This window comes from Amblyraja radiata, chromosome 11 (assembly GCF_010909765.2).
Source record: "Amblyraja radiata isolate CabotCenter1 chromosome 11, sAmbRad1.1.pri, whole genome shotgun sequence".
NCBI lineage: Eukaryota > Metazoa > Chordata > Chondrichthyes > Rajiformes > Rajidae > Amblyraja > Amblyraja radiata.
In genome coordinates, this window is record NC_045966.1 from 39,070,078 (window position 1) to 39,097,500 (window position 27,423).

The 27,423-nt window shown below is 44.4% G+C and overlaps 1 protein-coding gene across 1 annotated transcript in view; it reads left to right on the forward strand.

The window, feature by feature from the left end:
• maml1 (mastermind like transcriptional coactivator 1) overlaps positions 1 to 8,118 on the forward strand; it is a 51,521-nt gene extending 43,403 nt beyond the window's left edge. Inside the window, exon 5 of the mRNA XM_033029727.1 lies at positions 5,262 to 8,118. Coding sequence (XP_032885618.1) covers positions 5,262 to 6,232 — 971 coding nt within the window. The 3' untranslated portion in view covers positions 6,233 to 8,118. The remainder of the gene's footprint in view (positions 1 to 5,261) is intronic.
• The last annotated feature ends 19,305 nt before the right edge of the window (positions 8,119 to 27,423 follow it).

Genomic DNA, 27,423 nt, shown 5'->3' on the forward strand with positions numbered 1-27,423 from the left:
TGAATTTGGTTGCCTTGCACCCTGCTTGAAATGGAATTTCAAGGAATAGCCGTGAGTCAACTGCCAGCACATCAGGCTTGAGTGACTGAGCTGCCACCCCAAGAATCCATTTGGCCCACAATGTCCATACTAGCCCTCTGGAAACCAGTCCCTTCAGCCCACAACACCCATACTAGCACTCCAGAAAGTGCCCTCCCCACTAGCCACCAATATTGGAATTGGTGGAGAGGTGGAATATTGCGTTGGGGGACCAGCCGTCCCGTGGGAAGTCTAGTAGTGTATAAAATCATGAGAGGAATAGATCAAGTAAACGCACAGTCTCGTCCAGAGTTGGGGAATTGAGAACCAGAGGACATGGATTTAAGGCAAGGGGGGAAAGATTTAATAGGAACCTAAGGAGTAACCTTTTTACTCAAAGGGTGGTGGGTGTATGGACATGCTGCCGGAGGGGGCTGTTGAGGCAGGTACTATAGCAAAGTTTAAGAAACATTCAGCAGGTACATGGATAGGAAAGGCTGAGAGGGATATGGGCCAAATGCAGGCAGGTGCGGCTGTCTAAATGGGACATGTTGGCCGTTGTGTGCTTGTTGGGCCGAAGGGCCTATTTTCAACCTGCCTGACTAGGACAATAGATTACTGTTCTACCATCTTCAATCAAATTTGGTTATTTTTCTTTTTCACATAATCAAAAAAAAATACAGAAATACAAGCTTTTGTTCCAGTGCTGGCTCTTTAAAATGCCTAGATGTGCTTAATCCTGCATTCTCTGTTTTGTCCATAATCCTCATTTACTTCTTGAGTACCTTTCAGATGTTTTATAGATTGTTTTTGATTCCCACTGTCCTTTTAGTGCCTGAAACCAGGGTGGAAGGAAATAAATATTTACACTCTTTGAACTTATGTCATTTGTTTGCCATTCATGGCTTCTAATTTAGTTCAGTTTAGAGATCTAGCATAGAAATGGGCCCTTCGGCCCACCAACTCTACGTCAACCATCAATCGCCTGTACACTAGATCTATATCCTACACGTTAGGGGCAATTTACAGAGGCCAAGTACCCTACAAACCTGCACGTCTTTGGAATGTGGGAGGAAACTGGAGCACCTGGTGAAAACCCACGTGATCACAGGTAGAACATGCAAATTCCACACAGACAGCACTCGTAGTCAGGATCAAACCTGGGAAATATACCTAGATTGGGTTAATGGCACTCAAACAAGGAACTGCAGATGCTGGTTTACCAAGGAAAGACTCAATCCTGGAGTAATTTGGCGGGTCAGGTAGCACCCTGGAGAATTATAGGTGATCTTTTGGGTTGGGGCCTTTCTTCAGACTGACCGATCCTTGTTCTCCAGAAATGCTGCCTGACATGCTGCACGACTCCAGTGCTTTGTATCTATTCATTCTATTCATTTTCAAAGTGTAGTCCTCTATTTTAAAAACATTGGTTCTTGATGCACTTGTTGATAGTCACCTTTGCCTTGGGTGAATGTAACTTGGAGGTTTGTCTTTATTTTCTGAAAATGAAAGGATAAATATTTATTGTGTTTTGGCACATCCTTTGTTTCATTCTCCACAAGCTTGTGGTTTGGTTCTCTAGGTGGTGCACATTTGAGCCTGAGGGATGTATATAACTGGCAGGTGTACAGCAGTTAGATGGAGTAGAGAACTGTGATGGACTAATAACAATATAAATGATGGCTCCTAAACATTACAGCATTAGTTTTAATCCTTGGGGACACAAGGAACTACAGATGCATATCAGAACATTGCAGAAACATTCAGACTCCAATATCTTTCTTCATAAGATTGGAACTTGAGGCATTCTGTTGCTTCTTTTAAATGTGTTTTTGTTGAACAGTTGTATTGTTCGCAAGACCAGTGTTTACTGTTGATCTAGCTAACCTCCCTGAAAAGCTGTTATTTAGCTAGTTGTTACTACGGGTTTTTAGAATGTGTTTGAGCTGCCTGCCTTTTGAGGAGTTAATTTTGGATTCTAGATCTTCCAAGCATCTGGAAGATTACTTTCTGGTTTAATATTTTTAGGTGCTTCTTCATAATGGAATGTTGTTTCCTTTCCCATGTTAAATACAGACCTTTTTCTCACAACCTTCCATTTCCTTGTATCTTGGGAGTTTTTCTGATCTCCTAACAGGGCAAAATTTATAAAGCTGTGAATATTTTCAATAATTCATAAATAGGGAGAAAATGATTTAAAATCATACAGCACAGAACTGGCCAGCCCAACTCTGACCAAGATGCCCTATCAACATTGGTCCCATCTGCCTGTATTTAACCCTTATCCCTCTAAACCTTTCCTATCTATCTACCTGTCCAAATTATTTTAGATGTTGTTATAGTACCTGCCTCAACTAACCCCTCGTTCCATATATCCACTACCCTCTCAGTGAAAAAGTTACCCCTCGGGTAAAGGGAATAACTTTTAGTACAACATTTTTACGTCCAATGAAAGGGAATCCGAGGGTGTCCCATGAGGTAGATAGTAGGTCAGGACCCTCTCTGGGATGGGTCAGTTGCCTGATAACAGCTGGGAAGAAACTGTCCCTGAATCTGGGGGTGTGCTTTCTCACAATTCTGTACCTCTTGCCTGATGGAAGAGGGAGTGACTGAGGGTGAGACTGATCTTTGATTATGCTGGTGGCCTTGCTGAGGCAGTGTGAAATGTGGTTGGAATCAATGGAAGTGAGGTTGGTTTGTGTGATGGTCTGGGCTATTTTCACAACTCTCTGCAATGTCTTGGATAGAGCTGATCCCAAACCATGCTGTAATGCATCCCAATAAAATGCTTTCTATGGCGAATCTGTAGAAGTTGGTGAAAGTTGTTAGGGAAATGATGCCGTTAAACTGATCTCATCTGCCTGTAAATAATAATAATAATGGATGGGATTTATATAGCGCCTTTCTAATACTCAAGGCGCTTTACATCGCATTATTCATTCACTCCTCAGTCACACTTGGTGGTGGTAAGCTACTTCTGTAATGATCCATATTCCTCTATTCCCTGCATATCCATGTGTCTATCCAAAAGCCTCCGAAACGCCACTGTCATATCTGCCTCCACCACCACTCCTGGCAGCATATTCAAGGCCCCCACCACCCTCTGCACATCTCCATTAAACTTCCTCCTGCTCACCTTATAGCTATGATGTTGGACATTTCCACCCTTCATTTTATATGTGGAAATAATGATATTAGCAGATCGGGAGGATTTATGGCAAGGAGCTTCCCCCCCCCCCCATTTTTCCTGCTTCAGTGATCTTCCTCACCCACCCTCCCTGTGGGTTAAAACAGCTGTTTGTCCCCATCTCAATGCTGGCGACACATCTTTGACCAGAAACCTTAATGCTGTTTCTCTTCCCACAGATGTGGCCCAACCTACTGGGTGTTCCGGGCATTTTCTGTATGTCTTTCAGATTTTGGCCAGGGCATTGGAAAGTTTTAGTTGATCAAAGTCAAAAAACAAAACATTGCAGATGCTGGAAGCCTTTTAGATTTCTTTAGCAAATTGGAAGTTATTGTAAGCAAATCATTTCTACATGCCAGTCCATAATACAAACTGTGTTACTGAACTTTACATAAATAAAACAACAATGCTTCTATGTGTGCTGGCTCGAAGGGCCAACTGGCCTACTCCTGCACCTATTGTTTATTGTCTATTCTGTAGGAAGGAACTGCAGATGCCAGTTTATACCGAAGATAGACACAAAATGTTGGAGTAACTCAGTGGGTCTGGAGAAAAGGACGGTGACATTTCCAGTCTGAACCCTTCTTCAGACTGAAAGATAGAACAAAACAGGGCTGCCAACAAAGGGTGGAGTCCATATTGATGGCTGGGAAAGATGTGCTAATGACAGGGCTACAAGGATTTGATGATTCAATTATATCTTATTCTCACATGTACATATACATGTACAGTGGAATGCTTTGTTTAGCACAGAACCCAGTAAAATTATGTAGCAGACCGTATCTAGGCAGACTAGTGGGACTATGCCCATGCAGCTTACAAAAATATATATTTCCAAATTACACATCTAGTAATAATATAACTCTTTGTTCCTTTGCTCTATCAGATATTTCCCACTTTGAAGAGAGGGCTTTCTTGTGAAGGTCTAAGGTCCAAGAAGATTTCATGCTATTGTATTCTTAAGGGAGCTAAGGAGTTGTTAATTAATATAGTCTTTCCAACATCTTTCAAGCAGTGAAAAATGATCCCGTAAAATCATTTTTAGAATGCAAAGCATGTGGTATTGAGTTGACCTCCTTGACTTGAACTGTCAGACTTTTTTTCATAATGGAAATTGATAGGAGGAGTTGTACATTTATCCTTTGCAATCTTAGCAGTTATTTAGCAGTCTAAAACCTAAGCTTTGCCATTGATCCCGGGTGCCTCTGTTTGGAGTTTGAATGTTCTCCCTGTGTTTGAGTTTCCTCCAGATGCTCCAGTTTCCTACCACACCCCAAAGGTGTGCGGGTTTATTCTGTGAATTGCCCCTAGAGTGTAGGGAGTGGATGAGAAAGTGGGATAGCATATTTGTGGGATAATACGTGTGAACATGTGATCGATGGTCGTTGTGGACTCAGTGGCCCGAAAGACCTATTTCCATGTTGCATCTTTCAATCATCTCAATCAATCCCTCTGAATCTTTCCCATCTATGTATCGGTGCAAATGTGTTTTAAATACCGTTTACGTACTGTACAAAACTAAATGAAGGGCCTGTTTCCATGCTGTATCTCTCAACTAAACAAAATGCATAATCTAACATGCACAAAAAGTGACACCAACTGAACAAAGTTATTCAACGGCAAGTGGACGAGTTTAGGCAGAACTGAGGATATTGGGCTGTACAACAATCCTTCCCTCTGAGCTGTGTACCACTTGCCAGTTTATGCAAGGTCAGGAGAGATCGACATTAAAGAAATATTAGAGAAATTAACTTTCATGCCGCTGGGGTGTAAGTTGTCCAAACGAAATATGAGGTGCTGTTCCTCCAATTTGCGTGTGGCCTCACTCTGACAGTGGCGGGGGCGCAGGACAGAAAGGTCCGTGTGGGAATGGGAAGGGGATGTATGGCAACTGGGAGATTGCGTAGACCAAGGCGGACTGAGTGCCAGCCAAGCGATATCCAGTCTGCGCTTGGTCTCACAGGCTCATTAGGAGCCCTCAGCAAGAACCCAATGGTTCATACCACTGGGTGCTAGGAATTAATTAATTGTCTGAATATTCTGCTTAATTTCCTAGGTTCCCCTCAAGTTCTTCAAACGGTTGGAAATCTGTCCACGTCAAGTCCAGGTGGCCCGCGATTGTTCTCCCAGAGTCAAAACATGATCCAGATTGCACCGAGCCAGATTGCTGTCTCCTCCAGTGGCTCAGCTGCCTCCCAGTCAGAGCTGGGAGTGACCCAGTACAGTAACATGCACAATGTCCAACAGGGAATGTACAACGTGGGCTCGACTCTGAACCAAATGCTTTCACAGGATACGATCACAAATGGGCAGCATTCAAACTCATTGCAGAGGCAACCAAGTAGGACTCGAGGCACCCCCGTACTAACGGGATACAGTCAGAATCACCTCGGCAACTCCAGCCTTGCACAGCAGCAGCAGCTTAGCAAAGGACCTGTGAATCAGGCGGTGTCAAAAACTCCCTTGCAGAGGTTACCCGGTGCTGTGGCAAATCAGAATTCCTCATGGCAGCATCAAGCTTTGCAAACCGTGAGCAACCAAAACCAACCCAGCAGTAACCTCGTAGCATTCAGTAGTACCTCAACTTTCCATGTGAGGCCATCACACCCCAAAATAGCGAGCCAGCAGTTTGTGCAGGGAATGCCCCGTGCGAGTCTTCAGGCTGCCAGGCCGATGGGAACTATCAACTCCAGCATCGGTGGACAGATGATGCCTACGTTAGGTGGCTCTCTGTCACAGACAAATCCGCCCTCCCAAGCGGTGCCCAATTTAACCCAGTCTGTTACGGACATGGCAACCTTCGGCCCTGGCCAACAAATGGGTGCAAGGAGCAGCCTCCACTGCAATCAAAGTTTCCAGGTAAGAAGCTCCAGTCAGGAACTACCGTTTAGTTTCGGTAGTCAGGCTGGTGGCAGCACACTTCAGGGACTGCCTGGAGACACGGACCTGATGGACTCCTTGTTGAAAAACAGGACTACGGAAGAATGGATAATCGATTTGGACGAGTTTCTGGGATCTCAACATTGAAAGGCAGTCTGTCACCAATATTTTGGGAAAAGTGTAATTATGGATTTTTTAAAAAACAGTTTGGGACCAAAAATAACTATCGAATCTGTGTGGCACATGACAGGTGAAAATGTATGGTTGGGAAAAATTTGTGGGCAGTTTTAATAATTGCTATCTTACTGGCAAGTTGCACAAAGTTCTGGAGTATCTCAGTGGGGCAGGCAGCTTCTGCGGAGGATGTGGATCGGTGACGTTTTGGGGTGGGATTCTTCAGACTTAAGTAGTCCTGATCTGAAACACCACCTGTCCATGTTCTCTAGCGATGCCTGACCCGTTGATTTACTGCAGCACTTGGTTTTCTTTTGTAAACCAGCATCTGCAGTTCCTTGTGTTTCCATGTCATGTTACAATTTTGTATTTTAAAACATATACATCCACGTTATTTAACACCCAAGCTCTTTTGATCCATTGCTGATCAGGAAGTCAATGGTAAATCACTTCATTCTTTTTCTCACCCATCAGCTCACAACAGTCAAGTCATGCAAGGGGAGAATATTGCAAGTGCTCCCTTGAAATCCAGTCCATCATTTTTATATTGTTTCTGTCCCCTCTGCTAAGGGAATGGTGTCTATTTTCCTTCCTTGAAGACTCCTTAGTTTTTATTCACAATCACCTCTACCTTAATTTCTAAAGAATACAGCCTGAACATATCCAGAATCTCCCATCAGATAAATCTTTTTCGCCACTTTGTCCAATATCCTCTTATGTACACTTCCGTGGTGGGGCAGGATTTATAACAAGTAGCAGACTTCTTTGAATCCAATGAAGAATGTACATCTAGCCCCGCCATGGCCCGTTCTACATTTTAGTTGTGCTGCCTCCACCACAGTTTATATTTTCCTTCTCGGTGTAGTCAGTATTTTTATTCTTCAAGCATCTTGCTTTTGGCTTGGTCTGCAACACCCTTACACTCCAGCTGCATATTTCCAGACAGCAAGGGCTAGTTAGCTCTGTAAAGTAATTGCTGGAGTTCTTGATCATTTCAAGTGCTGCATTTTTACAAGTCATGCTAATTGTCCTGATCTTTGTTTTTCTTTTTGTTTTGGCATAGTCTCTGTTTTAAATTGCGGTTACTATCCACTACTTTTTTACTTCCTGTAAAGTAATTGAATGGTGTATAGCTGTTCATTTGAGGGGAAGCAGGTTTTTCCCTTTTGCACTACTTAGATCTCTGGGCTTTACAGTCACGCTCATCGATTCTTAGAACTGTCGTGGTGAAGAGATCGTTCAGCCTGTCATGTCAGTTCTGGCTAAATAAATACTATACCGCCTTATCCCAACTTCCAGCACTAACTGCGCCCCCTCTTCATAAACACATCCAATATCTCAGCAAATATTATGAAGATTTCTGACTCTACCACACTCTTCAGGCAATTCCAAACCCAAAGTAGGTGGGAAAATGTTCACCATCTCAATGTAATCAATTAATTTTATATTGTTTGTTGACTCTGCTAAGGAAATGGGGTTCCTTTTATTCTTTGATGGTTCCTCAATTATATACATGATCACAAGAATACAGCCCTACCTTAGATACAGCACAGGGATAAGCTCATCAGCCCACACTCTGTACCGAACATGATGCCAAGACCAACTATAACCGGCCTGCACGTAATCCATATCCCTCCATTCCCTGTGTATCCATGTGCCGAACGAAAAGTCTCTTCAATGCCACTATTGTATCTGCCTCCACCACCACCCCTGCCAGCGTGTTCCAGGCGGTAACCACACTTTAGATTAAAAAAAACTTCCCCTGCACATTTCCTTTAAACTTTGCCTCTCTCACTTTACAGGTATACCCTCCAGTATTTGATATTTTCATACCGAGAAAATGGCTGCCAACTCTAATTGCCGAGAAAATGCCTCTAATAATTTTATAAACTTAACAGATTTCTCCTCAATGTCTGAAGTTCCAGAGAAAACAATCCAAGTCTGTCCAACCTCTTTTAGCTAATGCTTAAGCTAGGCATCATTCTGATAAACCACTTCTGCACCCTCTTGAGCCTCGACATCCTTTCTGTAATGGGGCAATCAAAATTGCATGTCATACTCCAAATGTGGCCTTACCAAAGACCATTAAAGCAGCAAAATGACTTCCTGGTGCACTGTTCCAACCAATGAAGGCAATCTTAACAAATGCCGCCTTTGCCACTCTACCTTATGGACTTGGACACCAAGATCCCTCTAAACATCAATGCTGTTTAAGGGTATTTTTTAAATTTAAATTTTAGCAATGCAGCATGGAAATGGGCCCTTCAACCCATGGAGACCAAGCCGACCATTTCCTGTTCGATCTAGTTCTATCTTATCCCATTTTCTCATCCACTCCTTACACACTAGGGACAATTTACAGAGGGCCAATTAACCTACAAACATGTACATCTTTGGGATGCGGGAGAAAACCAGAGCTCCCGGAGGAAGCTCACACGATCCCAGGGAGAATGCGCAAACTCCGCACACAGCATCCGAGGTTGGGATCCAACCCGGAAATCTGGTGTTATGATGCAGCAGCTCTACCAGCTGCGCCACCGTGCCGCCCAACAGATAATGAAAAGGGTACGGGTTTGCCCTTGTACAGACTTTCTTAACACCTAAATCTTTCCTTCATACAGTCCATCTACTCCCTATGGTTTAGCTCCTTGCAGGTTCTCAGATACATTACCTTGTGGCTCTGGAATAACTTGCAATTTCCTGCCACCTTCCTCACTCTTCCCCCATGTTATCTGCAAAACATTCCCAGCATTGAGGCATTACTTTACTAGACGTAAGGGACTGATAACGGGCACCTCTCGTTTTTAGCGTGTTTGATTTATGCACTTTTTAAATAATGTGCTTGCTCATTTAATACCAAAGCTTGATTTACGTGCTTTAGATTTGAGCACGTTATTTCTAAATACGCCTGATTTACGTGCTTGTACTTTTGAAATAGCGCGCTTAAATTTACACCTAGAAGCGTAGTCAGGTATATGTTTGATTCATGTGTTTTGGAATTACGCGCTGCTTTGCAAGAGCTTAGCCACTGCGTAAAACTCGAGGAGCCTGAAGTGAGCACTGTGGGCCCCAATATTCCAGTCACACAAATACTTCCCACCTTTCCATGTACCTGTCTAAATGTTTCTTAAACGTTGCAGTAGGACCTGCCTTAACTACCTCCTCTAGCAGCTGTAAAAAAAAAAGTTACCCCTCTGGTTCCTATTAAATCTTCCCTCATCCTAAAACTATGTCCTCTGGTTCTTGATTCCTCTTTTATGCGGTATTCTGCGTTTACCCGATCCATTCCTCTCATGATTTTGTACACCTCTATATTCATCCTCCTGTGCTCCAAGGAATAAAGTCCTAGCCTGCTCAACCTCTCCCTCTCTCTCAGTCTCTTGAGTCCTGACAACATTCTTGTAAATCTTCTCTGAACCCTTTCAAACCCTTTCCAGCTATCCATTCATTACCTCACACTTCCCGACTGAACCAATTTTTGATCCAATTTGCGACTACCTTGGGTCTAATGGGCGTTTACCTTATTCGGGCAGATAATCGCAATGAATAACTAAATAGGCAATGACCACTCTGGGTAGTTCAAATGAAAATTCATTCTATTTTTCATCTTTGGTGTCCTTTGACACAATAATACTGACAGTGATGGCTCGGTACCTTGGGTGCACGTGTTCATTAGAAGGGCCTGTTTCCAAGCTGTATCTCCAAAGTAAAGAATTTTGAACAAATGTTCTCTATAATGAACCCAGCAACGTGAAGCCATTGCCCTAGCATTGCCCAAGTTAAGTAACCAGCGCCCACCAGCAGAAAGGCTTACCCCTGCATTGGCAAAGTCTTAACACCCCATGCAAAACGTGTCCACTTCTGCAATGAGCAATATCTTGCACTTTACTCCTTTACATCCTGTCTCTCCTCCTCCCGAGAGAAAGAGGTGAGGAGAGAGCTTCTAAACTAGTCTGTACTCATGGCACTGTGGTCCCTCCAGTGTTCGGGCCCTCCTGAACTCCATTGAAATATTTCAGAATCAAACTTGGCTCAACCTTTATAAGCAGTTAGAAGTTGGGAAAGATTAATTGCACTATGCATCTGGTCCTGTTTCAGCCCGTTTTGTTTTTTGATCGTGGCAACACGGGGATTCATTTCATCTGTTATATTCCACCCTCTGCCTCATCTTTGTCTAGTGGGGTTCCTCTCTGACAGAGTTGTGCCTCACATCGATCTGCCTCATGCAAACTTGTGTCTGGGATTTAAAGGTCAAAGAGTGATACAGCGTGGAAACAGGCCGGCTCAACTTGCCCATGCCGACCAACATGTCCCATCTACACTGGTCCCTGCCTACATTTAGCCTATATCTGTCTAATCCTATCCTATCCATGTTCCAGTCTAAATGTTTCTTAAAAGTTGCAATAGTACCTGCCTCAACTACCTCCTTCAGCAGCTCGTTCCATACACCCACCACCACATGTAAAAAGTTACCCTGTTAAATTTCTTCCCCACCCCCCACCTCAAACCCATGTCCTCTGGTTCTCGATTCCCCAACTCTGGGCAAGAGACTCTGCATTTATCCTGTCTATTCCTCGCATTATGTTGTACACCTGTATAAGGTCACCCCTTATCCTACTGCGCTCATCGGACAGGGTTAGACTTTTACCTTTGCCTGTGCCTGACCATGAATTATCCAGGTCTACCAGCCAGACAAATGATGCATTGTTATCCCAACCATCCATTTCCCTGACTCGTGGTTGAGATGTTTTACGGAAAATACACTGCCCCTCCGATCAAGGTGCTTGCAGTATCTTAATGTTTGAATTAGTTAAAGTGTGTGTACATAAATGTTTACATTTTTATAAAATTGATAAAAGTATTTAGGTCTTTGTCTGTAATATATTTTTACATTTTAGAGTTTAAAAAAAAAAGCATTTCTTGCTATGATTTTTGTAAGTCTTGATTCTGCACTTGATTATATTGACTTGTTCTGCCTAACCACGCTGTATTTGGCTGTAATGTCAGATCTTAAACCCACACCATGCACCTTTTTTAGAAATGTTCTGGCAAAAAAAAACCTATGGCCAAACCTTGTTTGAAAGTTACTTCCCACACCTCTGAAGAAGGGTCCAGACCCAACACGTCAGCTATCCATGTCTTCCAGACATGCTGCCTATCCCGCTAAGTTACACTAGTACTATACTTCCCTCCTTTCTTCTAAACGACACAAAGTACTGGAGTAACTCAGCAGGTCAGGCTTCATCTCTGGAGAACATGGAAAGCTGACGTTTCGGATCAGGTCCTGAAGAGGTCTGAAGAAGGGTCCTGACCCGAAATGTCATCTATCCATGTTCTCCAGAGATGCTGCCTGAGCTGTTCCAGCACTTTGTGTTCTTTCGAGTATTAACCAGCATCTGCAGTTCTTTGTTTCTTTCCCCTTCCCCTGAACACTTGATTACTTCTGCATGTTTAAATTAACATGTATCTGAGTTTGTTTAAGGAATATTATGGTGCGTGTGCGGTAACTGTTATCAAGCTGAAATGACATTTATTTATTCCTGAGAAATATGTTCTCGGTGATCTTTTGCTACCAATCCACGCGTCTTCCAGAAATTAATTGTTACTACTTCAGTCTATTTGTTATTCAGTTCAGTTCCCACCTCCCCAGGTAACTAACTTTATCCATTTTATTCCTGCCATCGCAGGAATTTAAACTTGTGGTCACAGCACTTTGAATATTTCCTACTCAAAGCCATTTCTTTAAACAGAATAGCAATTTTTTTTTATGGAGAATTATGTAGCTTTTACTTTTTTTGTTAATATAATTCAGGTAAAATCTGTGTGTGCAGTTTGAACACTGCTGTATAACTTTGTGTAAAGCAGGCTGTATATGGTGCTTGCTTTTCTTTTTGATCCCTTATATTTTTTAATGTTTTTTATGTTAAATTATTTAAATGGTATAAACATTTTTTTGAGTTTAACAATGTAATTCAGAATAAGGCTGTCATTGTGTAAACTTTTGGCACCAATTCCATGTAGAATCCCAGATTCCACGGTGACTGGTGAGAATTTAATTTGTGACCAACTACTCGCCTCTTTCCACGGGTTACATTTGCTGTGTGTTTCCCTCTCTCCCTGCTCAAGGGCAATCTGTATAATCACTCACTAAAAATGCATTATAATGACTGAAAATTAATTGCTCTTTGTTACTGTTTAAGCCACACAATTGCAAGAACTTAGTGCGCAAATCAAATTCTAACCAGATGGATGTTGTTTGTATCTGGGTTCCTTCACATTAATGGGTTCTGATTTTTTTCTACAGAGTGAATCTGCTTACTAATAGATATTTTATCATACGGTTTGCTTATTTTGTTTTGAAATGGAGGGTGACCTTGCACCTTATGAATTCTCCAGGGCTGTTTTGTACAACAGTAATATTCAGTTTCTAAAATGCTTGGCAGAGGAGTTTTTCACACAAGTAAACAAGACACACAAAGTGCTGGAGTAACTCAGCAGGACAGGCAGCATTTCTGGAGAACATGGATCGGTTTAGAACACGGGCCTGGAAAAAGATGCAGTCTGACCCACTGAGTTACTCCAGCACTTTTGTGTCTTTCTTTTTTGTAAACCAGCATCTGCGGTTCCTTGTGTCCACAGTTCGCACTCCAGTAGTTCAGTCTCCAGTAGGCTGCTTCTGACTCTCGCCTCCATGTCTGTGAGGGGGTGTTTGGAGCAGCTGGCCACCCATCTGCCATCCTTACCCGAAGGGAGATTAAATTCCAGCTACAGTGCTCAGCCTGCCACTTAGTAACTTGTTCTGCATGGTATTAAAATCCCTGGGGCATGGTCATGAATCATAGAACATGCAGCACAAAGTCAGTACCAGCCATGATACCAATTTAAAATAGTTCCTATATCACGTCTGAAGAATCTTGACCTGAAACGTCACCTATCCATGTTCTCCAGACTGACTCGCAAAATTCTAGCATCTGCAGTTCCTTGTGTCTAAAGTAATTCCATTTGCCTTCACATAGCAGATCCTTCTAAATTCTGCTGGTTCACGTGCCTGCCTAAATATCTCTTGAGCATCACTATCATGTGTCTTTCCATCACCATCCCTCGCAGTGGATTCCAGGCACCCACCACCCTCTGGGTAAAAATAAAAATAATAATCTTGCCTCACACAACTCATTTTAAACTTTTCCCTCTTGCGTTAGACCATTGTACACTAGTCTCTGACAGTCTACCCTATCTATGAAGCTCATAATTTTATATGTGGGCACCTCGCGTTTTACGTATGCTTGATTTGTATGTTTTTGAAATAACACGCTTGTTCCTTTTAATACCAAAGCTTGATTTACGGTTGGTATTTTTGGAATAACACGCTCAAATTTACACCTGACGGCATAGTCACGTATATGTTTAACTTACATATTTTTGCATTACGTGTTGCTTTTCAAGCACGTAATTCCAGTGTAAAATGTGAGGAGCCAGTTCTTCTATCAGGCCTCCCCATAACCTTTAGACGTTAGAGATACAGCATGGAAACGGGCCCTTCGACTCAGCAAGTCCGCGCCAACTAGCAAACACTCCGTACACTCGCACTATCCTACCCACCAGGGCCAATTTTTACCAAAGCCAATTAACCTACAAATCAGTATGTCTTTGGTTCTTGAAGCTCCAGAGAAAACAAAGCAAATCTGTCCCTGTCGCTAATAGCCTCTAATCCATGCAACATCTTGACAAACCTCTTCCAAAGCCTCCACGTTCTTTCCATGAGGCCATCAGAACCACTGAGTGGAGCATCATGGGGTCTTTAGCAGTGTTGGTAGCACTGATACATAGTTTATCTGTAGTACAGATTTCAGAGTTAACTGATTTATTGTCTTGAGGTGGGCATTTAACAAACACAACATTTAGGCCAAACGCAAATTGGAGGAACGGCTTGGGCAACTTAAAACCCAGCGGGATGTATTGATTTCATTAAGGAACCCTTATGTCCCCTCTTTCTCCGTCCCTCCCCCACCCTTGTCGTCATACTAGTTTCACGGTCGTCCTGCTGAGTTTCATTGTTTGTATCACTCATTATCACCCTCTCCACAGCCAACAATGGACCATTGTGGACTCCATCTTTTCTTGATCCTCGTTGCTGGCTTTGATTTGTCCTTTTGCATATCTGTCATTCATTTGTTCTATGTTCCTTTTCATATCTCTCATTTCCCTCTCCCCTCACTTGCAGTCTCAAGAAGTGTCTTGACTTGAAACGTCACCTGCCCATGTTCTCCAGAGATGCTATGTGACCCGCTGAGTTACTCCAGCACTTTGTGTCTATCTTGAACATTTAACTTGTTTACTGTGGTTAACAACTTCCTGCAGTACGTGCCCTTTTTGAGTTTGTGTCTCTGGTTGAGTGAGGATCATACTACCTTGGCAGCGTGTGGCCGATTGTGTGGGGATGCTATTACTGTTTGGTGGGTAGGTTTAATTTTAAACACACTCTGGAACTTGAACTGACCAGACTACAATAAAGGGACAGACACAAAGTGCTGGAATAACTCAGCAGGTCAGGCAGCATCTCTGGAGAAAAAGGATGGGTCAGGATCCGTCTTCAGACTGAAAAAGTAAGACGAGCGTCTGAAAAACGTCCCCATCCATTTTCTCCAGAGATGTTGGTTGACCTGAGTTACTCCAACATTTTGTGTGTCTATCTTTGGTATAAACCGTCATCTGCAGTTCTTTGTTTTGGCAAGTACAACAGGGTCCAACTGGAGTCTCGCCTCCCCTGACTGATGTGGCAATGGATTGCACTGTTCTGAGCTACAACCACTCTCTTGCCTCCCCTGCTACCACCACCTCCTTGTTATAATTACCCTCAACTGCGGTTTGGCCATGGTGGGTTTTTTTCTATCATAAACTACATGTATCTGTAAATATAACTCAAAATCTTAGGAATCATGTGTGAATAAAGACTTCTTCATGATATTTTTGTAAGTGCGTTGTGTTTCTTTCCTGGGTTTGTGGCTTGATAGGATCTGGAGCCTAAGTGATGAAATTTTGCGTGGAAGTCTGCATAGAAAAAAAATCTTTAAACAGCAATTTTTACCTGGCGAAACCACAATTCTATAGCAGTAGCATAGTCTTTGGCAGTTTCTAAAGAAGAGGGTCTATTTTCCCAATATGCAGCTAACTGATATTTATGTTTTGAACCTTCTCTGATGCCCACCGATTCATGCCAACCATTGATCACCCATGCACGAGCACTATCCTGCACACACTAGGGGGACAATTTTATTGAAGCCAAGTAGCCTCCAAACCCGCACGTCTTTGGGCTGTGGGAAGAAATTGGAGCACTTGGAGAAAACCCATGCAGCCACGGAGAACGTGCAAACCCCGTACAGACAGCACCTGTAGTCTGGATCCAACCCAGGTCTCTGGTGCTGTAAGGCAGCAACTCTACCACTGATTATTTCTATATCTCATGATATTAGAATCCTCCTTGAGGTGATCCCTCAACCTTCTTTGTTTCAGGGACAACATTCCCCACCTCTCCCGGCTCTCCTTATAACTCGCACTCCCAGTCCTGGCAACATTCTTCTCAATCATGATGACTTCCATGTGGACTTAAAAAGACGTAAGTAGGGTTCTGTGCGGATCCATTGTTTCAGCGAGGATTGAAATGAAAATCAAGTGCGTGTGTACAAAATTGACATCTTGACTTCCACTTCCTATTAGTTGCTTAGTTTTTATTTTTCCCCAATGGATGGAACAAAAAAATCAGAACGGTTTAGTTAATAATAATTAGAAGGGTCTCGACCCAAAACGTCACCTATTCCTTTTCTCCAGAGATGCTGCCTGACCTGCTAAGTTACTCCAGCACTTTGTGTCTAGAATGGTTTAATTGTTGGCCTTATTCTCCAGGAGGTTGGAATATCTTCATATAAGCATTGAAAAATACGCCCTTCAGCCCACCATATCCATACTACCCATCAAATTAGTTTAGTTTAGAGATACAGCATGGAAACAGTCCCTTTGACCCACTGTTACTGCCGATCACTCATCCACACTAGTTCTATCTTATCCCTCTTGAACCTGAATTCGATTCATATGGGTTTGCAGGTTAATTGGCCTCTGTAAAATTGGTCCTCGTGTTGTAGAGCCATACAGTGTGGAAACAGTCCCTTCAGCCCATCCCGTACATACTAACCAAGTTTTCCCATCTAACTAATCCCATTTGGCCCATATTCCTCTGAACCTTTCCTATCCATGTACATATCCAAATGTCTTTTAAATGGTGTTTTAGTACCTGCCGCAACTGCCTCATCTGGCAGCTCGTTCCACCACCCTCTGAGTGGAAAAAGTTGCACAGGTTCCTGTTAAATCTTTCCCATCTCACAAATCTATGTCCTCTGATTACCATATATAACCATATAACAATTACAGCACGGAAACAGGCCATCTCGACCCTTCTAGTCCGTGCCGAACACATAATCTCCCCTAGTCCCATATACCTGCGCTCAGACCATAACCCTCCATTCCTTTCCCATCCATATAACTATCCAATTTGTTCTTGATTCTTCAACTCTCAGGAAAGGGGATCTGGTTAGACTTTAGAGTTACAGCATGGACAGAGGCTCTTCTGCCCACTTGAGTCCGTGGCGACCAGCGATCGCCCCGTACACTAACACTATCCAACACACTTGGGACTATTTACACTTTTTAACAAAGCCAATCAGCATGCACTTTTTTGGAATGTGGGAGGAAACTGGAGCACCCGGAGAAAACCCACACGGTCACAGGGAGAACGTACAAACTACGTACAGACAGCAGCTGTAGTCAGGATCAAACCCGGGTCTCTGGCGCTGTGAGGCAGCAATTCTACCGCTGTGCCACTGCCGCCCAGTTCTGATGAGAGTTGAAATATTAAGACTATTGTTAACTCTGTTTCTCTTTGTACAGATGCAGCCTAACATGCTCAATGCTTCCCTTTTTTTCATTTCAAATTTCCTGTAGCTGAAACCAGCTATGAGTTTTTAAAAAAAGATTTTATGCCTTTAAAGGTCTCTAACTTTGACACCGTTTTAAAGTTTGAAACAAGTTCTTCCGTGTCATTCTCCACAAACCAGCTCCTTTGCAGAGCGGATATGATAGCATGCATATTGATTTAAGATTGAGAGTTACTGAAATCTGCTGTTTGTGGTAGTATAATAATGTAATAACGAAACAAACTGAATTGATTGCATCCACCTGATTAAAAGCAACATATATATTGTTAGGATGTGGTGTTCTTTCAATCATCTCTTAGGTTCTTGAGAAATGATTGACAGATCCGTTGATAACAGTAAACCTCGTTATAATGGACGCAGTGGCGGGTGAATGGAAGATTGTCCACTATAACTGAATAAGGGATGACTATTACATAGAATATAGGTGCAGGAGTAGGGCCGAATGGCAACAATGTCCTTCCTCAAATTAGGAGATCAAAATTGCACACAATATTCCAGGTGTGGCCTCACCAGGACCCTGTACAACTGCATTAACACCTCCTTGCTCCTAAACTCAAATCCTCTTGCAATGAAAGCCAACAATGCCAGTAGCTTTCTTCACTGCCTGCTGTACCTGCATGCTTACTTTCAGTGGCTGATGTACAAGCACACCCAGGTCTCGTTGCACCTCCCCTTCTAATCTGACACCATTCAAATAATAATCTGCCTTTCTGTTCTTGCCACCAAAGTAGATAACCACACATTTAGCTACATTATACTGCATCTGCCATGCTTCTGCCCACTCACCCAACCTAACCAAGTCACCCTGCAGCCTCATAGCATCCTCCTCGCAGCTCACACTGCCACCCAACTTTGTGTCATCCACAAACTTAGAGATGTTACATTTAACTCCCTCGTTTAAATCGTTAATATGTATTGTAAGCAACTGGGGTCCTCGCTAGTTCTTGCGGCACCTCACTAGTCACTGCCTGCCATTCTGAAAAGGACCCGTTAATCCCTACTCTTTGCTTCCTGCCTGCCAACCAGTTCTCTATCCATGTCAATACCCTACCCCCAATATCATGTGCTCTAATTTTGCACACTAATCTCTTGTGTGGGACCTTGTCAAAGGCTTTTTGAAAGTCCAGATACACCACATCCATTGGCTCTCCCTTATGCATTCTACTTGTTACATCCTCAAAACACTCCAAAAGATTAGTGAAGCATGATTTCCCCTTCATAAATCCATGTTAACTTTGACCGATCCCATCACTGCTTTCCAAATGCGCTACTATAACATCTTTAATAATCGACTCCAGCAACTTCCCCACTACTGATGTAAGGCTAACGTCTAAAATTCCCAATTTTCTCTCTCCCTCCTTTCTTAAAATATGGCGTTACATTGGCTACCCCCCAGTTCACAGGAACTGATCCAGAGTCGAGAGAACATTGGAGAATGATCACCAATGCATCCACGATTTCTTGGGCCACGTTGAGTACTCTGGGATGCAGGCCATCAGGCCCTGGGGATTTATTTGCCTTCAGTCCCAATAGTTTACCTTACACCAATTTCTGACTAATGTGGATTTTCTTCAGTTCCTCCCTTGCACTAGATCCTTGGTTCCCTAGTATTTCTGGGAGGTTGGTTGTGTCTTCCTTAGTAAATACAGAACCAAAACACTCGTTGAACTGTTCTGCCATTTCCATGTTTACCATTATAAAATCACTTGTCTCTGACTGTAAGGGACCTACATTCGTCTTCACTAATCTTTTCCTTTTTACATACCTAAAGAAATTTTTACAGTCAGTTTTTATATTCCCCGCAAGCTTTCTTTCATGCTCTTTCCCCCCCACCCCCTTAATTAACCCCTTTGTCCTCCTCTGAGTTCTAAATTTCTCCCAATCCTCTGGTTTGCTGCTTCTTCTGGCCATTTTATATGCCTCTTCCTTGGAATTAACACTATCCTTGACTTCCCTCATCAGCCTTCCCAGTTTTATTTCTTCGCCAGACAGGGATGAGCAAATTTTGGAGTTCGTCCATGCGGTCTTTAAAACTTTGCCATTGCATCTCCACTGTCAACCCTTTAAGTATAATTTGCCTGTCTATCCGAGCCAATTCCCGTCTCATACCTCAAAGTCTCCTTTATTCAAGTTCAGGACCCTAGTCTGTGAATTAACCGTCACTCTACAAACTAATGCAGAATTCCACCATATTATGGTCACTGTTGCCAAAGGGGCTTTGCACAACAAGATCACTAATTAATCCTTCCTCATTACACAATACCCAGTCTAGGATGGCCAACCCTCTACTCGGTTCCTCTACATATTGGTTTAAAAACCCATCCTGTATACAGTCCAGGAAATCCTCCTAAGCACTGCTACCAATTTGGTTGGCCCAATTTATATGTAGATTAAAGTCACCCATGAAAGCTGCTGTATCTTTGCTACACACATCCCTAATTTCCTGCTTGATGCTATCCCCAGCCTCTCTACTGCTGTTTGGTGGTCTGTATACAACTCCAACAAGTGTTTTCTGCCCTTGGTTATTTCGCAGTTCTACTCGTACAGATTCTACAGCATCCAAGCTAATGTCTCTCCTTGCTATTGCATTCATCTCTTTAACCAGCAATGCCACCCCACCTCCTCTTCCTTTCTGTCTATCCTTCCTGAATATCGAATACCCCTGCATGTTTAGCTCCCAGCCTTGGTCACCCTGGAGCCATGTCTCTGTAATTCCAACTATATCATATCCCTTAACCACTATACTTGTATAAGTAGTAGAAACAACCAACTGCCGTTGCTGGATAATAGACAAAAGAACAGTATGGTGGGTGGCACAGTGGCGCAGACAGCGCCAGAGATCCGGGTTCAATCCTGACTACGGGTGCTGTCTGTACAATGTTTTTATGTTCTCCATGTGGCCACGTGGGTTTTCTCCGGGTGCTCCGGTTTCCTCCCACACTTCAAAGACGTACGGGTTTGTAGGTTAATTGGCTTCAGTAAAATTGTAAATTGGCCCTAGTGTACGGGCGATCACTGGTCAGCGTGTATTCAGTGGGCCAAAGAGCCCACTTCCATGCTCTAAAGACACGGAGTGCAAGTGTTGCTCAGCAGGTCAGGCAGCACCTCTGAAGAACATGGATGGGTGGCGTTTCAGGTCGAGACCATTCTTCAAACTCGGTGTGGAACTGGGTCTGAAATCCTGGCGGCCGGAGGAGAGGCGAAGAGCGACGGAGTCGATGGTCGCAGCCCACGGACGGCCAGAGTTCAGGTAAGAATCGGTGGTGGTGACAGCGGCAAGCGCTGACTGGACGTTTGGTGGGTCCGTCCGCTATAACAAAAATCCGCTATAAAGTGGTCTGTAAAATCACGGTTTTATACATACCTGCCTCAAGTACCTCCTCTGGCAGCTCGTTCCATATACCCTCCAACCTCTGTGTGAAACGGTTGCTCCTCTGGTTCCTATTAATTATTTCTCCTCTCACCTTAAACCTTTATCATTTGGTACTTGATTCCCCTACTCTGTGCATTCACCTTATCTCTTCCACTCCTGATTTTATACACCTCTATAAGACCAGCTGTCAGCCTCCTGCGGTCTAATTAATAAAATCCTAGCCTGCCCAACTTCTCCCTCTAGCTTATGCCCTCGAGTCCTGACAACATCCTCATGAATCTTCCCTGCACCCTTTCCAGCTTAACAACATCAGGATGACCAAAACTAAATACAATACTCCAAATTAAATGTCAACAACTTCCTGTACAACGAGCATGGTATCCTATCTTCTATACTCAATACTCTGAATGATGAAGGCCAATGTACCAATGCTCTCATATTCTCTTTTTTTTAAACGTTGCCCTCTGAACTACTTGTGTAATTGGTTGGATTTCGTCGTGTGACATCCTCTCTTCACCTTCTCCAGGAAGCTTGTGCTTAATTCCCATATCTCTCTATGCTGTGTTAATTGTGATAGGCACAAGTCGGGTGAGTAACAGGTACTATGAAAATCTTGCTTGCAGTAGCATCACCTCATATTTTGCTCGGGCAGCTTACAACCCAGCGGTATGAACATTGATTTCTCTTATTTCGAGTAACTCCTGCATTCCAACCCCCTCCCCCACCCTAGTCATTCTACCAGTTCCACTGTTTGCAACCTTCTACCCCTGTTAGCACATCACCAGCCAACAATGGGCCATTATGGACATCAGCATTTCTGAGTTTGTCCATGTTTGGTCAGGACTCTTCTTCAGAATGAAAGAACATAAGCGATCTACCCCAACTACACTAGTCCCATTTGCCCCATATCCACTAAACCTCTCCCATCTATGAACTTGTTCAAATGTCATTTAAAAGCTGTAATTGTACCTGTCTCTGCCGCCTATTATCTCCATGTTGTCTCCATTCTATTCTGGCTGGAGGTCTGTGACTGGTGGAGTTTAGTTTAGAGATATAGTGCGGAAACAAGCACTTCGGCCCACCGAATCCACATCACCCCGTACACTAGCTGTATCCTACACACTAGGAACAATTTACAGAAGCCAATTAACCTGCAAACCTGCACGTCTTTGGGATGTGGGATGAAACCGGAGCACCTGCACATGAGGAAACTCATGCGGTCACAGGGAGAATGTGCAAACTCCGACAGACGGCACCCGTAGTCACGATCGAATCCGGGTATCTGGCGCTGTGCTCTTCCACAGGGATCTGTGCTGGAACCTCTGTAGCTTGTGATAGATATACATGGACAAAATTGTGGACAGGTCAGGCAGTATGTTTGCAGATGACACCCAGATATGGAGAGTTGTAGATAGTGAAGAAGACTGTCAAATTATATCACACGATCAAGATCAAGATATTGGGTTTCAGAGTCGAGTGTTGAATAGTTGACTTCTGCAGCTTTACAGTCACATTAAATGCAATAACAACAAAAATAACTATCGGTTATTCTAAGAACACTAGACCAAAAACCAAAGTACGTGAGTAACCATAGTTGACCAAACTATGTCATAGTTTGGTGTGAAGCAGGGTTGACATTAGTGTTGTGCGGTATTCAAGAGCCTGATGGTTGCTGGAAAGAAGCTGATCTTGAAGTCACAGTTTTCAGGCTCCTGTACCTTCTTCCCGGTGGTAACAGCGAGATGAGAGTGTGGCCAGGGTGGTGTGGGTCTCTGATGAAATAAAAATGAACTGCAGATGTTAGTTTATACCAAAGATAGACACAAAGTGCTGGAGTAACTCAGAGGGTCAGGCAGCATATCCGGAGATCATGGATAGGTGACATTTTGGGTCGGGACCCTTCTTTAGACTGAAGAAGGGTCCCGACCAGAAGCGTCACCTGTCCATGTTCTCCAGAGATGCTGCCTGACCCGATGAGTTACTCCAGTATTTTGTGTCTATCTTCATTCCCCTCTCATCCTCACTCCACTCCAGGCAATGTCCTGGAGTCTCCAGTTAACCCCACTCCTCGGCCCTTCCCCCTAGAGTGCCGCATTCACCCTTCCCCCTTCAACCACAAGATTTCTCTAGTTCCCTTTTGAATGTTCCAGTGAATCTGGTTCCAGTGCATCTGTTTCTCGTCTCATGTCACTGAACCTTGCTGTCGTCAAACTTTCTCCTCTCTGCATAAAATCACAAGGGAAATAGATAGATCATGTCCATGAGGAGTGGAATTAGTCCATTCGGCCCATCAATTCTATGCCCTTCTAACCCCATTCTCCTGCCTTCTCCCCATAACCTATGACACCTGCACTAATCAAGAATGTATTTATCTTTGCCTTAAAAATATCCACTGACCTGACCTCCTCAGCCTTCTGTGGCAAGAATTCCACAGATTCACCACCCTCTGACTAAAGACATTTCTCCTGGTCTCTTTCCTAAAAGAACGTCCTTTAATTCTGAGGCTATGACCTCCAGTCCTAGACTCTCCCAATAGTGGAAACATCCTCTCCACATCCACCCTATCCAAGCCTTTCACTATTCTGTATAGATGTATAATGAGGTGCCCCCTCATTCTTCTAAACTCCAGCGAGTACAGGCCCAGCGCTGACAAACGCTCATCATAAGTTAACCTACTCATTCCTGGGATCATTCTTGTAAACCTCCTCTGGACCCTCTCCGGAGCCAGAACATCCTTCCTCAGATATGGTGCCCAAAATTGCTCACAATATTCTAATTGCGGCCTTACCGGCGCCTTAGACAGCCTCAGCATTACATCCCTGTTTTTGTATACAAACCCTCTTGTAATAAATGTTAGCATTGATTTCTTTATTATTAATTCGATGTGCAGATTGATTTTTTGGGGATCCTGCACCAGCACTCCCAAGTCCCTTTGCACCTCTGATTTCTGGATTCTCTCCCCATTTAGAAAATAGTCTACGCCTTTATTCCAACTACCAAAATGCATGACTCCACATTTTGCTACACTATGTTCCACCTGTCACTGCTCTGCCCACCTTCCCAGCCTGTCCAAGAACTTCAAGATGGCCGTGTCGCTGTGTTTGGCTGCCCACCATCGCCCGTCTGGACGTCCGTATGGCCTGCAGGCAATCTTGGTCTACGATCGCCAAAATCTACTAGACACCCAAGCCTCTGCCGTCGATGTCTTCATCCGAGGCCCCGGACAAAGCTTCCTCTCCCGTTCGCTCCTCGCTCAGCTCCCGGTGGGTGTGCGGGCTCGACCTTGCGACCGCCACCGCACACGCCGAGCCAGGAGGCGGAGTAAACGCACGGGCGCCCTGAAAAGGCTGGAGAATCGCGCCCGCTCAACATCAGCCTACCTCGCCCAGTGCTGTGAAGTCGGATCTGGTCGGCCCTACGGCTCCATCCATCAGCAGTCCCTCGAGCTCAGGTATGCCTCTCTCCGGTCGATTATTCCGGTCCGCCGGTCAGTCTGCCCGTGGGCTCCCAGCCAGGCCACGTGTGAAATGGAGCAGCGTGGTCTCCCTGAACCTCCGCCCGCTGGTGTGGGAGCCATTAATGGACCACAACTCACCTGCTGTCCCTGCTAAATTGGCCCTGATCAACGCAAGATCCTAACTGAACAAAACCTTCATCCTCAACGACGTCTTCACCGCACGTGGGTTGAACTTTTTACTGGTCTCAGAAACCTGGCTTAATCCTGGTGAGCTTGCTCCACTCGTGGAACTCTGTCCTGATAACTGTAACTTTTTCAGCTCGCCCAGGCTCTCCAGACACGGTGGGGGCCGAGCCACTGTGTTTAAGAAACATTTCAACTGCCGCCTCCTGAACGTTGATCATTTGTCCAGTTTCAAAGTGCAACTAATTATAGTTGGTCTAGTCTGTCCATTTTTAATTGTTCTTGTGTATCGCCCACCAAAAATGCAAAATGCTGATCTTATCTCTAGCTTGTTGCCCAAATTTGACCAGTCCTGATTCTTGGTGATTTTAACATTCATGTCTGCTGTCCTACTCTGGTGAGTGAATTTATGCACCTAGTTGAGTCCTTCAATCTGACTCTACTTACCACTGGACCCACGCACAAGCTTGGCCATACACTCGACCTGGTGCTATCGTCCGGTCTCCCAATTTGTAACATAGAAATTATTGACGCTTGTCTGTCAGATCATAGTGTAATTATATTCAATGCATCTCTGCCTTTCCCTCAAAATCTCATCTCCCTACATAAACTCATTGATTGCCAGTAAGTTCTCTGAGGCTCTCATAGCTGCTTCCGACATCTGCACCATCGAGGCTTCTTCCCCACCAAGGACACCACCAGAGCCCCAAGAAGAGAGTGCAAAAAATGAGAACGGAAGTATAAATCTGATAAGCTTCAAATTTACTTCGAATTTCTGAGAAACAATCTTCTCAAATACCAGGAAGCAGTAAAGTCAGCGAGAACACAATACTTTTCCGACCTTATTTCCAAAAATGTCCATAATTCCAAAGTCCTATTTAGTACCATTTCCTCCGTCGTATGTCCCGCCCCAGTACCAGCTAGCCTTTGCTGTGGGGTTCCACAAGGCTCCATCCTAGGCCCCATTCTCTTCTCCCTGTATATGCTCCCCCTTGGCCGAGTCATTCAAAGGCAGAGCATTTCTTTCCACTGCTATGCAGACGATACACAACTCTATCTCCACCTGAATCCCAACATACGATCAAATCTACTCAGCCTTATGCACTGCCTCGAGGATATAAAGTGTCGGATGGCCCAGAACTTCCTCCAACTAAACGAGAGCAGGTCTGAGGTCATCCTACTCGGCCCCTCGGACTCCATCAAAACGATAGCAGGCAGCCTTGGAAGTCTAACCTCCTTAGTCAAACCCCACGTCAAAAACCTTGCCGTGATATTTGACTCCGCATTAAAGTTTGACAAACAAGTCAACTCTGTGGTAAAATCTAGCTTCTTCCAGCTTCACACGATAGCTAAAATCAAATCATTCCTCCAATTTGACGACCTTGAAAAAAATCATCCACGCATTCATCTCCTCCCGCCTTGATTACTGCAACTCCCTGTACACTGGCATCAGCCAATCATCCCTGTCCCGCCTGCATTTGGGCCAAAACGCCACAGCGAAACTTCTGACGGGTACCCGTAAAGGGACCACATCACCCCGATCCTGCCTCGCTCCACTGGCTCCCAGTACAGTACAGAATCAACTTCAAGCTCCTCCTATATGTATACAAAGCCCTTAACGGGCTTGCCCTCACCTATATCAAAAATCTTCTAACCCACCATTCTACCTCCAGGTCCCTCAGGTCGGCCGACGGGGTGGGAGATTGCAACCTTCACGTGGTCCGCCCTGTTTTGAGGAATGCAATCAACCTGGCGGGCACAATCAAATAAGATCAAATAGAACAAGTTGTCCTACAACTTTTGGCTGTGCACGCCATACGCAAGAAGAAGAAGAAGAAGTAGGTCAGCCGACTTGGGGCTACTGACTGTCCCGCGGTCCAGGTTTAAGCTCAGGGGCGACCACGATTTTTGCGGTTGCAGCACCTAGACTGTGGAACAGCATCCCTCCTCTCACCAGAACTGCCCCCTCCATCGACTGCTTTAAGTCTAGACTTAAAACCTACTTCTACTCACAAGCGTTCCTTGAGGTCCTCTGAGGGAGCGCTGTATGTATGTATTTATGTATGTATTGTTAGATCTGTGTACCATTGTATGTGGCATTGTAGTTTGCCCTCCAGTTTGCCTCCTTTAGTGAAGCTGCAGGTCACATGAGAATTAGCCCAATCAACCAATCAGCCTGAACAAGATGGGCGGCCAGGAGATGTGCCAATACTGTGAGATGTGGGAATTTGTCGACACCATTGATGTAGATGATCCCTACAGCTGCAGTAAGTGTTTGAGGCTAGCGGAACTCGAGCTCCGCATTGATGAGCTGGAGACCCAACTTCATACGCTGCGGTACATCAGGGAGGGGGAGTATTACCTGGATGTTTTGTGCCAGGGGATGGTCACACCGACCAGTTTAACTAATTCAGTAGTTAGTGAGCAAGGAAAGGAAGGTGTGGCCATAAGCGAGGCAGGTAAGGGGAACCAGGAGGAGATGCGGCAGGAGCCACAGCCCTTGTCCCTGACGAGCATGACCGAGGCTCTTACTCAATGTGAGGACGGGATCAGGGGCTGTGGGAGGGATGAGCAACCTGGCTGCAGCACCGTGGATCAGGGGGCCATTCAAGAGGGGGGAGTTAGAAGAAATGCCGTTGTGATAGGGGATAGTATTATTCGGGGGGTAGATAAGGTTCTCTGCGGCCAGCAGAACATGTCCCGAAGGCTGTGTTGCCTACCCGGTGCTAGGGTTAAGGATATCTCTGCGGTGCTGGAGAGAAATTTGCAGAGGGAGGGGGAGGATCCAGTGGTCGTGGTCCATGTGGGGACCAATGACATAGGAAGGACGAGGAAGGAGGATCTGCTGAAGGAGTTTGAGCAGTTAGGGAATAAATTAAAAAGCAGAACCTCGAGGGTACTGATCTCCGGATTGCTACCTGAGCCACGGGCCAAATCGGCGAGGGTACGTAAAATTAAAAAGCTGAATGCGTGGCTCAAAGACTGGTGTGGGAAAAATGGATTTGGTTTCTTGGGCCACTGGCACCAGTACTGGGACAGGGGGGATCTGTTCTGTAAGGACGGACTTCACCTGAACGGTGCTGGGACTGGGGTCCTGGCAAATCATATAACTAGGGCAGTAGAGAGGTCTTTAAACTAAGTAGCGGGGGGGAGGTATCAAGGGGGG